General features: G+C 49.4%; 1 protein-coding gene across 2 annotated transcripts in view; it reads left to right on the forward strand.

Moving 5' to 3' along the window:
- RAB12 (RAB12, member RAS oncogene family) overlaps nt 1-16,624 on the forward strand; it is a 75,295-nt gene that overhangs the window by 24,829 nt on the left and 33,842 nt on the right. Inside the window, exons 3-5 of one of the 2 annotated variants that reach the window (XR_012221275.1) lie at nt 1,798-1,936; nt 2,339-2,428; nt 14,852-14,989. Coding sequence is in view for 1 of the 2 variants with exons in the window: in XM_073550943.1 (XP_073407044.1) it covers nt 1,798-1,936; nt 2,339-2,428 (229 nt within the window). In the remaining variant the exon portion in view is untranslated. The remainder of the gene's footprint in view (nt 1-1,797; nt 1,937-2,338; nt 2,429-14,851; nt 14,990-16,624) is intronic. The other variant, XM_073550943.1, reaches the window with a different exon arrangement.

Genomic DNA, 16,624 nt, shown 5'->3' on the forward strand with positions numbered 1-16,624 from the left:
TTTAGCCAAAATAACTGCGACCAACCGCTTCCGGTAACCATCAATGAGTTTCTTACAATGCTCTGCTGGAATTTTAGACCATTCTTCTTTGGCAAACTGCTCCAGGTCCCTGATATTTGAAGGGTGCCTTCTCCAAACTGCCATTTTTAGATCTCTCCACAGGTGTTCTATGGGATTCAGGTCTGGACTCATTGCTGGCCACTTTAGAAGTCTCCAGTGCTTTCTCTCAAACCATTTTCTAGTGCTTTTTGAAGTGTATTTTGGGTCCTTGTCCTGCTGGAAGACCCATGACCTCTGAGGGAGACCCAGCTTTCTCACACTGGGCCCTACATTATGCTGCAAAATTTGTTGGTAGTCTTCAGACTTCATAATGCCATGCACACGGTCAAGCAGTCCAGTGCCAGAGGCAGCAAAGCAACCCCAAAACATCAGGGAACCTCCGCCATGTTTGACTGTAGGGACCGTGTTTTGTTTTTTTTTAATGCCTCTTTTTTTCTCCTGTAAACTCTATGTTGATGCCTTTGCCCAAAAAGCTCTACTTTTGTCTCATCTGACCAGAGAACATTCTGCCAGAACGTTTTAGGCTTTTTCAGGTAAGTTTTGGCAAACTCCAGCCTGGCTTTTTTATGTCTCGGGGTAAGAAGTGGGGTCTTCCTGGGTCGCCTACCATACAGTCCCTTTTCATTCAGACGCCGACGGACAGTACGGGTTGACACTGTTGCACCCTCGGACTGCAGGGCAGCTTGAACTTGTTTGGATGTTAGTCGAGGTTCTTTATCCAACATCCGCACAATCTTGCGTTGAAATCTCTTGTCAGTTTTTCTTTTCCGTCCACATCTAGGGATGTTAGCCACAGTGCCATGGGCTTTAAACTTCATAATGACACTGCGCACGGTAGACACAGGAGCATTCAGGTCTTTGGAGATGGACTTGTAGCCTTGAGATTGCTCATGCTTCCTAACAGTTTGGTTTCTCAAGTCCTCAGACAGTTCTTTGGTCTTCTTTCTTTTCTCCATGCTCAATGTGGTACACACAAGGACACAGGACAGAGGTTGAGTCAACTTTAATCTATGTCAACTGTGGCTGCAAGTGTGATTTAGTTATTGCCAACACCTGTTAGGTGCCACAGGTAAGTTACAGGTGCTGTTAATTACACAAATTAGAGAAGCATCACATGATTTTTCGAACAGTGCCAATACTTTTGTCCACCCTCTTTTTTATGTTTGGTGTGGAATAATATCCAATTTGGCTTTAGGACAATTCTTTTTGTGTTTTTTCATTTAAGACAAATTAAATGAAGATAATAACAAAGAATTTGTGTTTGCAATCATTTTCAGGAAGAAACTGAGTATTATCTGACAGAATTGCAGGGCTGTCAATACTTTTGGCCACAACTGTAGATTCACAACTTTAACTCCTCGTGGATTTTATTCTCTTCTATTGCATGAACTCACTGTTGTGAATTTTTCCTGTCTAACCTGGCCTTAACGTTTGTCACCATTTACTTGTCCTTAGCGCAATGTGACAAATAATGTATATATTAGTAACTACTAAAACACCAACTCCCCATTGAGCTCTTACAAGCCCCTGATTTTGACATTAATATAGATATTGCAGAGTGATTAGGGATTTTGTGAAGTCAGCGGCAGGATACTGAAGCTCCTTTCGTGCTCTTACAGATCAGGCTTTGTTCTTCGCAGTGTGAGTAGGTGTGACGCTGAATGCTAATCGCTTCTCTTTGTGGGATTTATAGTGCATCTTTTTATGTGTTCTATCACCATATCCCTTTTTTTGTAGGGACACAGCTGGCCAGGAGCGCTTCAACAGTATTACTTCAGCTTATTACAGAAGTGCCAAGGGTATCATATTAGTTTATGATCTCACCAAGAAAGAAACTTTTGATGATTTACCAAAATGGATGAAAATGATTGATAAGGTAAGATGGGCATTATGGACTACAAGGGGTGACAACCAGCCCGTTATGTAAAGACTGAATTCACCATACGCTCTATCATGAGTTGTCAATAATTGTATACTGTACGCTCCTGTACAGGCCAGAATTGGACGCACAATGCGTTTCCCATTGGGTGCCTCACACAGAAGGGTGTCTGCTCCTCAGGGTCAAAGGTGAATTATGCCTCTCGCAGTGAGAGTTGACTCTGTAGTCCATATTGTACTACATACAATAATAAAGTGGACGTTAAATTTGATGTTTCTTTGTCCCTGCATCACAAATGAAACCATGACTTTCAAATGTATAAGAAAAACTCTGAAAACAGTTTTTTGTTGAATAATATACAGCAAAAGATGAGTGATTTTCAATTTGTGTTTAATCTAGTATGCGTCCGAGGAAGCAGAGCTCCTTCTGGTTGGAAATAAGCTGGACTGTGAAACTGACAGAGAAATCACGCGACAGCAGGGGGAAAAGGTGAGGATTCCTGGCCTGTGAAATATGGGTCAAAATGTTTTTGAATTATAAATCTGTGTTGCATATAGACGTGGCCAAAAATTTGGAGACTTGACCCCTTAGTGACAGATTCAATTTGGTGCTTAATGACCAAGCCAGTTTTAACAATTCTGACCACTGTGTCTTTGAGGTTACAGCTCTGGAACTCTTCAACGCATCCCACTGATTCTGAGAATGTTTTTTCGTGACATATTGTACTTCATGTTGGTGGTAAAATTTCTTCGATGACTTCCGGAAATGTGGCAAAAATTTTGTGCCTTTATATCAGAGAGTGGTGTCACACAAAATAGTTAATAACATTTCCCACACGTCTACTTTATATCAGCACAATTTTGGAAACATAATTTTTTTTTTGTTATGACATTATAAGGGTTAAAAGTTGACCAGCGATTTCTCATTTTTCCAACAAAATTTACAAAACCATTTTTATAGGGAGCACCTCACATTTAAAGTGAGTTTGGGGGGTCAATATGACAGAAAATACCCAAAAGTGACACCATTCTAAAAACTGCACCCCTCAAGGTGCTCAAAACCACATTCTTAAGAAGTTTTTTGACCCTTCAGGTGCTTAATGAGAACTAAAGCAATGTGGAAGGAAAAAAATTCATATTTTACTTTCACAAAAAATATTACTTGGAACCAAACTTTATTTTCACAAGGGTACCAGGAGTAAATGGGCCACAAAATTTGGTGCGCAATTTCTCATCAGTACACCGATAACCCGTATGTGGGGGAAGTCACTGTTTGGGCGCATGGCAGGGCTCAGAAGGGAGGGAGCACCGTTTGACTTTCTCCTTCGTCTCATTGGGGGACACAGAGACTGTGGGTGTGTGCTTCTGCCGTCTGGAGGCTGACACTAAGTATACAAAAAAAGAGTTAGCTCCTCCTCCGCCGCATACACCCTCGCCCCCAGACCGGGCGTAACTCAGTTTTTGCTTAGTGTCTGATGGAGGCACACGCAGTCTGGAGCTCCAGACTAGGTTTTTTTTTTTTTTTTTTTTTTTTCCTTTCTTTGAAGATAAGACAGGGGCGACGGATCCTATAGAGAGGGTCCGATCTCCCCAAATCATCAACGGGCGACCACGTGTGAGTAGTCCTCCACGTGTTTTCTCTCCCGCACCGAGGGACACATCTGGGACTTTTCCCCAGACAACCATTTTTCTTTTTTATTTTGTAAAGAGGGGCAACGCATCCTGATAAGAGGATTCGATTTCCCCATGAACTACAACGGGCGAGCACGTGTGAGCGATGGGCGATCCCCAACGGACTCCACGTTTTGTTCCTCTCCTGCAACGCGGGATTTCAGGTTGCCCCTTCCACCCCTAGGTAGTGACACCAGGGGTGCAGTTGGAGGCGCAGGTGAGCCAGGGGATCGAAGCATCCACCCCCAGTAGCCTCCCCCTCCCCGCCCAGGGATGGGGTTGAGAGCAACCCAAGAGAGCCCCCCCGGCGGCCAGGCTCACCTTTTTTTGTAGGGTCACCCCCCGGAACGGGACCCCCCAGAATGCGCCGCGGGGCTGTCTGTTCCCCCGCCCGACGGGGTTACTTTTTCTCACGGGGCCCGACTCTCTCCCCGGTGGAACCCGGTGCGAGTAGTGCCACATGCGGAGTGCGGCCAGAAGTCCCGCCGGCGGCCGCGGTCCCCGCGGTATGGGGAGATCCGCAAGGCCGCGCGAGGCCTGCCCGCCCCTTCCGGTGGTAGCCGGAAGCCCCGCCCACTGACTTCCGGCAGCCCGGGGGGCGCGGCGGGCGCGCAGTGACCGGGGAGCGCGCGCCCTCCTCGCAGGTCCCCGCCGGAGTACGGCTGAAGCTCCGCCGGCGGCCGCGGTCCCCGCTGTATGGGGAGGGCCGCGAGTTCCGCCCGCCGCTTCCGGTGGGGGCCGGAAGCCCCGCCCACTGACTTCCGGCGGCCCGGGGAGCGCGGCAGGCGCGCACAGTGACCGGAGGCTCCCGCCCCCCTCCCCCTCCTCGCATTTCCTCGCCGGAGTGCGGTCGGAAGCCCCGCCGCCTCTCTCCAGAGTGCACCGCAGTGCCCCCGGCGAGTAACGGCACGTAAAGCAGCTCGTCCACGTCTCAGGGTTTTCGCTGCGTCCAGAGCACCCCGTGGAAGAGGTGGGACGTTACCGGTGGGTGAGTGCAACCCCGTTTCGAGTGCCGCACTGGTTGTCAAGGAAGGGGTTACCCTCCTCCTCCTACCCTACCCTGCAATATGTCTGGCAAAGGGAAAGCTCACTCTTTCCTATACGCTGTTTGCGTTTCCTGTGGGGTCAGGCTGCCTAAGGCGCAGCCGGGTAAATTTTGCGAAGCCTGTGAGTCGGAGCGAGCCCAGGAGCCCCCCATTGTTGCAGAGCCCAAGGGTCAGGACCCCCCAGAATGGGCAGCGTCTTTATCGCATTCTATGATGTCCCTTACGAAGGCAATTGAGTCCCTTCGGGGCCCGGGTAGGGTCAAGGATGGTGGTCTGCCAGCGGAAGACAGCTCGTCCATGTCTCAGGACCCTTCGTCCGTTAGGGGCCGCTCCAGCACCAGACAAGCTCATGGTAAGAGAGCTCGTTCTCCGTCGGCCGGGCCCTCTGGGGAGTCGGCGGCGATTTTTAGGGCATCTCGTTCCCTGTCGCCAAGCTCAGGAAGCGATCAGGACGAGGGCGAGGAGGAGGAGGAGGAAGCCTGGAATCCAGAAAGCCTGGGATACCAGGACTCGGTGGACAGCCTCATTGAGGCGGTCAACCAGACTTTAGAGATCGAGGATGATGTGTCCACGGCCTCAGGTCACAAGGTCTCCTTCAAGAAAACCAGGCGTCCGCATAGAAGGTTTGCCACACATCCGGAGTTCGAGGAGCTAGTCCAGAAACATAGGGAACACCCGGATAAGCGCTTTGCAATGCAAAAGGCGCTGCAAGCAAAGTATCCGTTTCCTCCTGAACTCCATAAAGGGTGGGTGGAGTCGCCAGTAGTGGACCCACCGGTGTCACGTTTAGCATCAAGATCGCTATTGTCGATACCCAGCGGTTCTTCTATTAAGGACCCAACTGATCGCCTCATAGAGGGACTTGCCCGCTCAGTGTATGAGGCAGCAGGGTCGGCTCTGGCCCCCTCCTTTGCGGCTACCTGGGTGGCTAAGGCCTTGGTTTCGTGGGCAGACACTCTGCATAGGGCCCTCCAAGACAGGGATCTGCCCGCGGAAATCTTGGAGGTGACAAATCAGATATCAGGAGCGAGTGATTGTCTCGTCGGCGCCGCTCTGGATGCGGCCGAGTGTTCTGCTGTGGCAGCAGCAAATGCGATCGCCGTAAGGCGAGCATTATGGCTGAGATTATGGAAAGCGGATTCTATCTCTAAAAAATCCTTGACCTCATTGCCTTTTCAAGGCAATCGGTTGTTCGGTGAAAAGCTTGATAAGCTTATCTCAGAAGCCACAGGGGGGAAGAGTAGTTTTCTACCGCAGCAGAAGAGTTGGCCGGCATTCAGGCAGACGCAGAGGCGTTTTCGGCCCTTTCGTAGCTCCTGGAGGTGGACTTCGGCCAGGGCATCCACCTCCGCAAATGATGGTCAGATTAGGGAAAGGCAAGTTTCTTACAGGGCCAATCCGCTGGGTAGAGGCCGAGGCCGTTTGCCCAGAGAGAGGGGGGCCAGATCACAAAAGCCTCCAGCAAAATGACTCGAGGCACTTCGTACCTACGGACGACAGAGTGGGCGGACGCCTACTAAGGTTCAGCCACGTTTGGGTCGCAGTGGCACGCGACGCTTGGGTGGCAGAACTGATATCGTCCGGGTACAAGATAGAGTTTGTCGGACTCCCGCCACGGCGTTTCTTCCGTTCCCGGCTCTCCGGAACAGAATCGCAGGCGGAAGGTCTGTTGCAGGCTATAATGACGCTACAGCGCAACGGGGTCATTGTCCCAGTGCCGAAAAGTGAAGAGACGCAAGGTTTTTACTCCAACCTGTTTTCAGTCCCCAAAAAGGACGGGACAGTAAGGCCAGTACTGGATTTAAAGATCCTGAACAAATTTATCAGGGTCAGGCGATTCCGGATGGAATCCCTCCGTTCGGTCATTTCAGCCATGGATCCAGGGGAATTCCTGGCCTCGATCGATGTCCAGGATGCATATCTACACATCCCGATTTTTCCTCCACACCAGAGGTTCCTGCGTTTTGCGATCGGAGGGCGACATTTCCAATTTGTTGCTCTGCCCTTCGGTCTGGCCACTGCCCCCAGAGTCTTTACAAAGATAATGGCGGTGGTTATGGCCATCCTGCATGCTCGGGGCATAACAGTACTACCCTACCTGGACGACCTTTTGGTAAAGGGGCCGTCGTTTCAGGCGTGCCAGGAGAATGTCGGTATCACTCTGGATACCCTGGCCCGCCTAGGTTGGCTGATCAATCGGGTCAAGTCGTCCTTGGTTCCGGCTCAGAGAATCGTATTTCTAGGCATGGTTTTCGACACCTCCCAGGGGCTGGTGATCCTCCCTCAGGACAAGGCGCAAAGGATCAAACAGGGGGTACGGAACCTTCTTCAGCCGGGCTCCAGATCCATCCGGTACGGCATGAGTGTGTTGGGCAGAATGGTGGCGGCGATGGAGGCAATCCCGTTTGCCCAGTTCCATCTCCGTCCGCTTCAACATGCGCTCTTGTCAGCATGGGACCGAAGGCTGCTTTCCCTCAATCATCGGTGCAGTTTGTCTCCACCGGTCCGACGGTCACTCCAGTGGTGGACTCGCGACTCGTCTCTGGTTCAGGGGAAACCCTTTCCCCCGGAACAGTGGTTGGTGGTGACGACCGATGCAAGCCTGCAGGGTTGGGGAGCAGTTTTCCAGAGTCACACAGCCCAGGGGCGGTGGTCCTTTCTGGAGGTAATTCTCCCGATCAACATTCTGGAGATACGGGCAATACGATTGGCCCTGCAACATTTTCAGCGTTGGCTGACAAACCGGCCGGTGCGCGTTCAGTCGGACAATGCTACAGCGGTAGCGTATGTGAACCATCAGGGGGGCACGCGCAGCCAGGCAGCCATGTGCGAGGTCGGGCTGGTACTGCGTTGGGCCGAGAAAAACCACGTGGTAATTTCAGCGGTGCACATTCCGGGAATCGAAAACTGGGCGGCGGATTTTCTCAGCCGACAGGGGGTCGCGGCAGGGAAGTGGTCCCTGCACCCCGAGGTTTTTCAACAGATCTGCCAACAGTGGGGGACACCAGACGTGGACCTTATGGCATCCAGAGAGAACGCCAAGATTCAAAGGTTCGTCGCTCGATCCCTCGACCCGCAGGCAATCGCAGCAGAAGCTCTGGTGCTTCCGTGGAGCCAGTTTCGGCTCCCGTACTTGTTCCCCCCGCTACCTCTGCTTCCAAGAGTCATCAGAAAGATAAGGAGAGAGAAGGTTCCAGCAATTCTGCTGGCCCCAGACTGGCCTCGGCGGGCCTGGTATGCAGATCTGGTTCAACTAGTGGTGGACGTACCCTGGCGTCTCCCAGATCGGCCGGACTTACTGTCCCAGGGGCCGATCTGCCATCCGAACTTAGGGGCCCTGTGTTTGACGGCGTGGCCATAGAATCTTGGCTGTTAACACAGGCAGGATTCAGGCGCGATGTGGTGGCCACGATGGTGAGTGCCCGAAAGCCTTCCTCGGCGAAGGTATATCATCGGACTTGGGAACTGTTTTTCCGTTGGTGTAGGGATCGCGGAGTGGCTCCTCTGGTTTTTTCGATCCCCAACGTACTGGCTTTTCTGCAGGCAGGGCTGGACGCGGGATTGGCTCCGAGTTCGCTCAGAACGCAAGTCTCGGCCCTGTCGGTGCTTTTCCAACGAAAGGTCGCTTCGGTCTGGCAGGTTAGGACGTTTATGCAAGGGGTCGCACATTTAGTACCCCCCTATAAGGCACCGATGGAATCATGGGACCTGAACTTAGTGCTCAGGGCCCTTCAGGAGCCTCCCTTCGAACCGTTACAAGAAGTCTCCTTACCTTACCTGTCCAGGAAGGTCGTTTTTCTGGTAGCGATAACATCTATTAGGCGGGTTTCGGAACTGGCGGCTTTATCTTGTAAACCGCCGTTCCTGACTTTTTATAAGGATAAAGTAGTTTTAAGGCCAGCTCCCCCCTTCTTGCCGAAGGTTGTCTCTGCATTCCATATCAACGAAGACATTGTCTTACCCTCGTTTTGCCCGGCACCGGTGCATAGGGTAGAAAAGGCATTGCACACCCTGGATCTGGTAAGAGCCCTTAGGAGATATGTGACAAGGACAGCGCCATTCCGCCAGACAGACTCTCTCTATTCGTGATTCCAGAAGGGCGGCGGAAGGGACTCGCTGCGTCCAGAGCGACTTTGGCCAGATGGGTTCGTCTGACAGTCCAAGAATCATATCAAATCAGTGGCACGCCGGTTCCGGCAGGGATCAGGGCACACTCGGCTCGAGCAGTGGGTGCCTCATGGGCACTGCGACACCAGGCTTCAGCGGAACAGGTGTGCAAAGCAGCTACCTGGTCCAGTTTGCATACGTTTGTCAAACATTATAACGTACATACCCAGGCATCCTCGGATGCAAGCCTGGGAAGAAAGATTCTCCAGGCAGCAGTTGCGCACCTCTAATCAGGGGCGCAAAATAGCATGGATTGGGTGAGCTAAGATCCCGCCCAGGGACTGCTTTAGAACGTCCCACAGTCTCTGTGTCCCCCAATGAGATGAAGGAGAAACATGGATTTTTGTGAGTACTCACCGTAAAATCCTTTTCTCCGAGACGCTCATTGGGGGACACAGCACCCACCCTATTAGCCAGTTGGCATCTGTTTATTTTGAATTATACAAATCCTTATGTAAGGATCAGGGTGGTCCCTTTTTCAGACGTATAATTTCTTGCCTGAGTTTAAGGCGCGTTCTCCTACTGCTTATGCACTAAACTGAGTTACGCCCGGTCTGGGGGCGAGGGTGTATGCGGCGGAGGAGGAGCTAACTCTTTTTTTGTATACTTAGTGTCAGCCTCCAGACGGCAGAAGCACACACCCACAGTCTCTGTGTCCCCCAATGAGCGTCTCGGAGAAAAGGATTTTACGGTGAGTACTCACAAAAATCCATGTTTTTGAACACAAAATTGGCTGGAATTAATGGCCACAGCCCTAACCCAAAAGCCACAACCATAACCTCAGATATTACCTGAACTATAACCTCAACCATGACCCTAACCCTAATGGTCATTATTTTATTTTTTACCTAAGGGGGTGATAAAGCAGGGTTTGATTTACTATTTTTTTTTTTTTTTTTTATTTCGATCGCTGTGATATGGTCTATCACAGTGATCAAAATGAACCAATAGGGAAGAAATCTATTGTTGTCCGGCAGATCTCGACGAGCCTGCCATTTTTTTTCCCCAAAATAAGATGCCGGGGGACATAGCCGGAGGGACTGGGGGACTTCGCAGGTACCGGTGGGGGGGGGGGCGGCTCGGAGGACTCCATTTTTCTCTCCTCTGATGTGCTAGATCATACCATCTTTTTAAGTGGGTGATTATTGGTTTCAATCTGGCCCAGAAACTTTGTGATCACTATGCCAGTCATGGATCTACGTAATATTAGGTACATAAATATTACAATTGTATATAAGTTTAATCATTTGCTGGGTGACTTTGCGTGGTCTCCTGGAGTTAAAAAATTGTAACTCGTTCCATGGTCTTGAAGGATATGTATGGCTTAAGAACTATAGTGGAGACTTTGGGACTACTGCCTCTAACCTTTCCATTGGTTATTGACAATACTTGTGCCTAATAGGATTTGTACATCTGAACACTAGGGGTATCTCTTTAGAGAAAAACTAAAGTTTTTGAATAAACCATCTGTCGATACTTTATATGTACTTGGATCCTTTATGGAACTTATAGACTGTTACGTCTATTTTTCTGATTTGATGAATATATTCCTCTAGTGAATACAAAAATTGCACTATTCGGTGACTTGCCTTTTATGGTATCCTAATGTGACACTCATATGTCATAAACCCATTTGTATGTGCTAATATTACTAAGCTTTACATCCTAAATGAATTTATCGGTCCATCGCTATTTAAGTCTATTTTCCAGGTCACCACCTGACAGCACGCTGGAGGACGTCCTTCTTATCCACAGTGGGACCGGAAACCACGAGAGTTCAAAAGGACCCTCCCCTCACCACCCTTCAGTGTTTTTTCCTGTCCCATTGCGGATGGGAACGACGAGAGATCCGACCGTTCTGAGCAGATGGTGAGGATCGGGGGGCTCAGCCTTTCCCTTCCCGCCTCAAGAATTCTGCAGGCTGACACCCACCTGAGGGTCCCTCAGCAGACCCAGTGTAGCGCTGCTCCTGGGGGATGGAGTCGCTTCCCTTTTGGGGGCTCTCGACTCCAGGCGTCGCCTCAGATGTCCCTCAGCCAGGCCGTCTCTACAGACCCGCATCCTGTAAGCGGTCCCGGCACCAGAGGACCGCAGGACATCTCCGCAGCCAGCGCGGCAGAAGACCCACAGCCAGGTGAAGCAGAGCCGGCGTGGGGTGGATCGCGCCTCTCCAGGCGGCGGCGGCGCAGGGCTTCCGGTCACGGGGTCCACGACGTCAGCTTCCGGGGGGAGGGCAGATTGCGACCCGAGCGGCCGCGTCACTTCCGGGGGACGGGCCCGGGCGACGGCAGTACTTCCGGGTAGCGGTTCTGTCACAGGATTTGAACTGAACCGCGCGCCCTGGTGTGGAAAGCTGACAGGCGACGTTCCCTCCAGGAGGATTCAGAGCAGGTCGGACATCGCCCGGATTAGCGGTGGAGAGCAGCCCCATACAGCCACTCCTGCAGAGATGGAGGATCAGGCGAAATCTGAGACGGGGCCAGATGGTCAGGGTCACGTGAGTACCTCACCAAAGGTTACTGCAGGACCCTAGGTAGGCAGATTCCATAGGACACATATTCTATGTATTCCAGGGGACCCCTGCAGAGAAGAAGGAGTCTAAGAAGAAGGAGAGAAAGTGCCCAATCTGTGCCAAAAAACTAAAAGACACATGGCAGAAGCCCTTATGTGACGCATGCACCAGACGCATAGTGGGGGATGAGCAAGCCACTATGATGTCTAACATGAGATCCATTATAAGGGAGGAGGTACAGGCTTCAGTATCAGGCCTAAGGTGCCCCCAGACGCCGCAGCCGATTCCCCAGGTATCCTGTAAAAGGCCAAGGGAGTCGGACTCCTCATCGGAAGGTGACCCGTCCGAATCAGGGCTAGACGAGGAGGAGATGAGAAAACCCGCAGAAAAGGGGAAGAGATACCTCTTTTCATCAGGGGATACGGACAAACTGTTAGGTGCTGTAAGACACACAATGCAGGTCGAGGAACCCCCAGAGACTCTATCAGTACAGGATCTCGCAGGGGTACAGGATAGAGTTCGACTCCCTCCCTCCGAGCCGTTTTCTGATAACCAATTCTCACCTCCACTCTGCCTCCCCCATGTGGCTGGATATTCAGGACCTCCTAACAACGGCCGCAGTTATCCCAGTACCCATGCGAGAGGAAGGCAGAGGGCACTACTCAAGACTTTTCTCAATAAGAAAACCGTCAGGAGAGTCCAGAACTATAATCAATCTCAAACCCCTAAACAGGTGGCTAAGATACAAAAGGTTCAAAATGGAATCAATAAAATCCACGATTCCTCTCCTAGGCAAGGGGGCGGTAATGTGTACTTTAGATTTAAAGAGTGCATATTACCATGTTCCCATCCACCCAGACCATCAGAGATATCTCAGGTTTGCAGTCAGGAAAGAGGGAAGAATCTATCATTTCCAGTTCCGCTGCCTCCCCTTCGAGCTAGTTTCAGCTCCAAGAGTCTTTACGAAGCTGATGGTAGAGGTAATTGCCTACCTAAGAATCAGAAATATTACGGTGGTCCCTTACCTAGACGATTTCCTCATCTTAGCAGATTCAGTGGCCCGGCTCAGACTCGACTGTCAGTCTTTGATTTCCACGCTGCAGAGCTTGGGTTGGATTATAAACTGGCAAAAATCAGATCTAGTACCCAAGTCAAAAATAAAGTTCCTGGGAGTAATGCTGGACTCAGAGGAAAGAATGTCTTACCTTCCAGAGGTAAAACAGACCAGCACGAGGGAAAGGATTCGCCAGTTCGCAAGACAACAGGTCTCTATCAGAGAGGCCATGAAGATTCTGGGCCTAATGACATCCTGTATTCCCTGTGTCAGGTGGAGCCAGTTCCACTCTCGAGATCTACAACGGGCAGTTCTGTCTTCCTGGGACAGAAGGCAGAGCTCGTTAGACAAGAAGATCCGATTGTCTCACCGAGTCAGGAATTCCCTGATGTGGTGTACCATTCCGAAGAATCTACACACCGGTGTCTCATGGATCCACTTCCCAGAGGTCATAGTCACCACAGACGCAAGTCAGCAAGGTTGGGGCGGACACGTCCAGGGAAGATACTACCAGGGACGATGGGGTCGAGAGGACAGCAAGGAGTCCTCCAACTTCAGAGAGCTTCATGCGGTATGGAAGGTACTATCGTCCGCCCAGTCACTAGTGAGGAACAGGCACGTCAAGGTACTATCGGACAATACCACGACAGTAGCTTTCCTGCGTCACCAAGGCGGCCCGAGACACCCAGGACTGCAGCGCCTAGCCGAACAGATCTTCAGATGGGCAGAAAAGAGCACCCTCTCAATCTCAGCAGTGCACCTAGAGGGCGAAAAAAAAACGGGTGGCAGACTTTCTCAGCAGAAGAGGAGTTGTCGCAACGGAATGGGAGCTGAACAGCGAGGTATTCAACAACCTATGCAGCCGGTGGGGAGCACCGGAGATAGACCTGTTCGCAGTCAAGCAGAACACAAAGGTCAAGACCTTTTACTCTCTGAACCCTCTGGGGAACCCAGCAGGAATCGACGCTCTATCACAATCATGGAGCAGGGGCCTGTTATACGCCTTCCCACCTCTCGCTCTCATACCGCGAACTCTCAGGAAAATCAGCGAAGACAGAGTCATACTAATAGTACCATTCTGGCCGAAGAGAAGTTGGTTCCCCTTGCTCAGAAAGATGGCAGAGGAAGAACCCATTCTTCTACCAGAAAGAAGGGACCTCCTCCACCAGGGCCCGGTTTGGCGCCAGAAGCACTCCAATTGTTGGCCTGGATCCTGAGCAGCAGGTCTTAAGATCAAAGGGCCTCTCAGACGACGTCATCTCTACCCTGCAGGCGAGTAGGAAACCGGTAACCGCTGCAATATATAACAAGATCTGGAAAAGATTCTGCAGCTTCTGTGGAGAGATGACAGTTGAGACTGACCACCCCAATATCCCAAAAATCCTGGACTTCTTGCAGGCAGGGTTCAAAAAGGGTCTTAGACCCAGTACGCTAAGAGTACAGATCGCAGCCCTTAGCGTGTTCTAAGACTGCGCCCTGTCAGCACACCCTTGGGTAGCCCGGTTCTCCAGGGCAGTTCAGAGGCTGAAGCCCTTTATAAGGAAGTCGGTTCCCCCCTGGGACCTTAACCTAGTCCTCAATGCGCTATGTAAGCACCCATTCCAGCTAGTGGCAGACATAGGGATTGGTAATCTCTCGATCAGAACGGCATTTCTGGTAGCGATCACGTCAGCAAAGAGACTAGGAGAACTTCAGGCCCTGTCTATCCAGGACCCGTATCTTCAGGTGTTCGACGATAGATTAATCTTAAGACTTGACCCGGCTTTCCTTCCAAAGATGGTCTCAGATTCAAACATGAATCAAGAGGTAGTACTGCCTTCATTCTGTTAGTTCCCTAAGAATAAAAAGGACAGCGCCTACCATAACCTAGACGTCAGGGAGTCGGTTCTCAGGTACCTAGACGCAACCAGGCCTTGGAGAAAGGATAATAATCTCTTCATTCAGTACAGTGGTCCGAATAAAGGAAGGAAAGCAGCTAAATCCGCAATCGCAAGATGGATTAATTCCACAATTAATCTAGCCTATAGCACACAGGGGCAGAATCCCCCAGGGAACCTTAAAGCCCACTCAACCAGGGCCATGGCCACGTCATGGGCAGATAGGGGGGGAGCCTCGGCGGAACAAATCTGTAGGGCCGCATCCTGGTCCAGTCTGAGTACCTTCTCTAGACACTATAATTTAGATGTGGTATCCACACAGTTGGCATTTGGCAGAAAGGTACTCCACGCAGTAGTCCCACCCTAGGATCAGTCTCCTTTGGTACTACTCCATCGTGCTGTCAGGTGGTGACCTGGAAAACGGTAATTAGACCTAACGGTAATTAGACCTACCGGTAATTGTGTTTCCAGGAATACATCCTGACAGCACTGTTAGTTCCCTCCTTAAGATATTCATCCGTACTATTGTGATGTAACATGTGTATGTGGTAATTTGTTGAATAAAAACCTTCTTGCATCCATCCAGGTGTGTTACTTTGAGAAATCACTGAAGGATGGCGAGGGGAGGGTCCTTTTGAGCTCTCGTGGTTTCCTGTCCCACTATGGATAAGAAGGACGTCCTCCATAGTGCTGTCAGGATGGATTCCTGGAAACACAATTACCGGTAGGTCTAATTACCGTTTTTTCATACTGGACACTGGATAACTTAGTAGTTCCCAGTTTAGTATATCATATTGGACGAATATTTGATGCCACAATACTTTACCCTGATGTGCTTGGTTGTATATGTTTTCCTGCTCATACTTGCCGCATCTCCCCTTTTTTGTATAAATTCTTTGTTGCAAGATATCTGTACCTACCATATTGTCATGGATGTACTTAAAATGATGTATTTAGCAACAATGCATATTTAGATATCCTACCTTCACATCTATAGAAGGCTTAGTGTATTACACACATTATATTTATCATGTGGACTTGCAGCACATAGTATGTGTATTTAATTGGGTGATGTTATATAGGGCTTGCTATTGTTCCCATGTCTACAGATTATGGCTTAATAACCTTTGTTTATTTTAAATGCTTTTAAAACAACCTTTGGTGTCTTGTGTATCCGATGTAATAAAATTTGTAATTTTCCTATGGTGATCCCTGCTTTTGGTGTATGTCTTCTTGGCTCTCTCTTTTTGTGGTATATTCAATTTGGACATACTGCGGTTGGATCCCTTCTAATTAGCTTTATTGTCTAATGGTGCCCTCCGCGTTTCTGTAATATAATGCTAGATCATATCAGAGCACATATTATACCTGATGGAGGCCGTTGTGGGCTGAAGCGCGTTGTTTTGTTCCTATTAAAGTGTCCTTAAAGAGCAAATCATCTCAACCTCTAAACTATCCTTGCCCTCCGGAAGCGCCAAGAAAGGAGATAGAGATATATATATATATATATATATATATATATATATATATATCTCTATGTGTGTGTGTATATGTATGTGTGTGTATATATATATATGTATATATATATGTGTGTATGTGTATATATATACAGTCATATGTAAAAGTTTGGGCACCCCTATTAATGTTAACCTTTTTTCTTTATAACAATTTTGGTTTTTGCAACAGGTATTTCAGTTTCATATATCTAATAACTGATGGACTCAGTTATATTTCTGGATTCAAATGAGGTTTATTGTACTAACAGAAAATGTGCAATCTGCATTTAAACAAAATTTGACCGGTGCAAAAGTATGGGCACCCTTATCATTTTCTTGATTTGAACACTCCTAACTACTTTTTACTGACTTCCTGAAGCACTAAATTGGTTTTGTAACCTCATTGAGCTTTGAACTTCATAGCCAGGTGTATCAAATCATGAGAAAAGGTATTTAAAGTGGCCGCTTGCAAGTAGTTCTCCTATTTGATTCTCCTATGAAGAGTGGCATCATGGGCTCCTCAAAACAACTCTCAAATGATCTGAAAACAAAGATTATTCGACATAGCTTTTCAGGGGAAGGATACAAAAAGTTGTCTCAGAGATTTAACCTGTCAGTTTCCACTGTGAGGAACATAGTAAGGAAATGGAAGAACACAGGTACAGTTCTTGTTAAGCCCAGAAGTGGCAGGCCAAGAAAAATATCAGAAAGGCAGAGAAGAAGAATGGTGAGAACAGTCAAGGACAATCCACAGACCACCTCCAAAGACCTGCAGCATCATCTTGCTGCAGATGGTGTCACTGTGCATCGGTCAACAATACAGCGCATGCATAACGCCTTTTTGAATGACCAAACAACTCAAT

Source organism: Dendrobates tinctorius, unplaced genomic scaffold (assembly GCF_039654945.1).
Source record: "Dendrobates tinctorius isolate UK_male_01 unplaced genomic scaffold, ASM3965494v1 ptg000171l, whole genome shotgun sequence".
Lineage (NCBI taxonomy): Eukaryota > Metazoa > Chordata > Amphibia > Anura > Dendrobatidae > Dendrobates > Dendrobates tinctorius.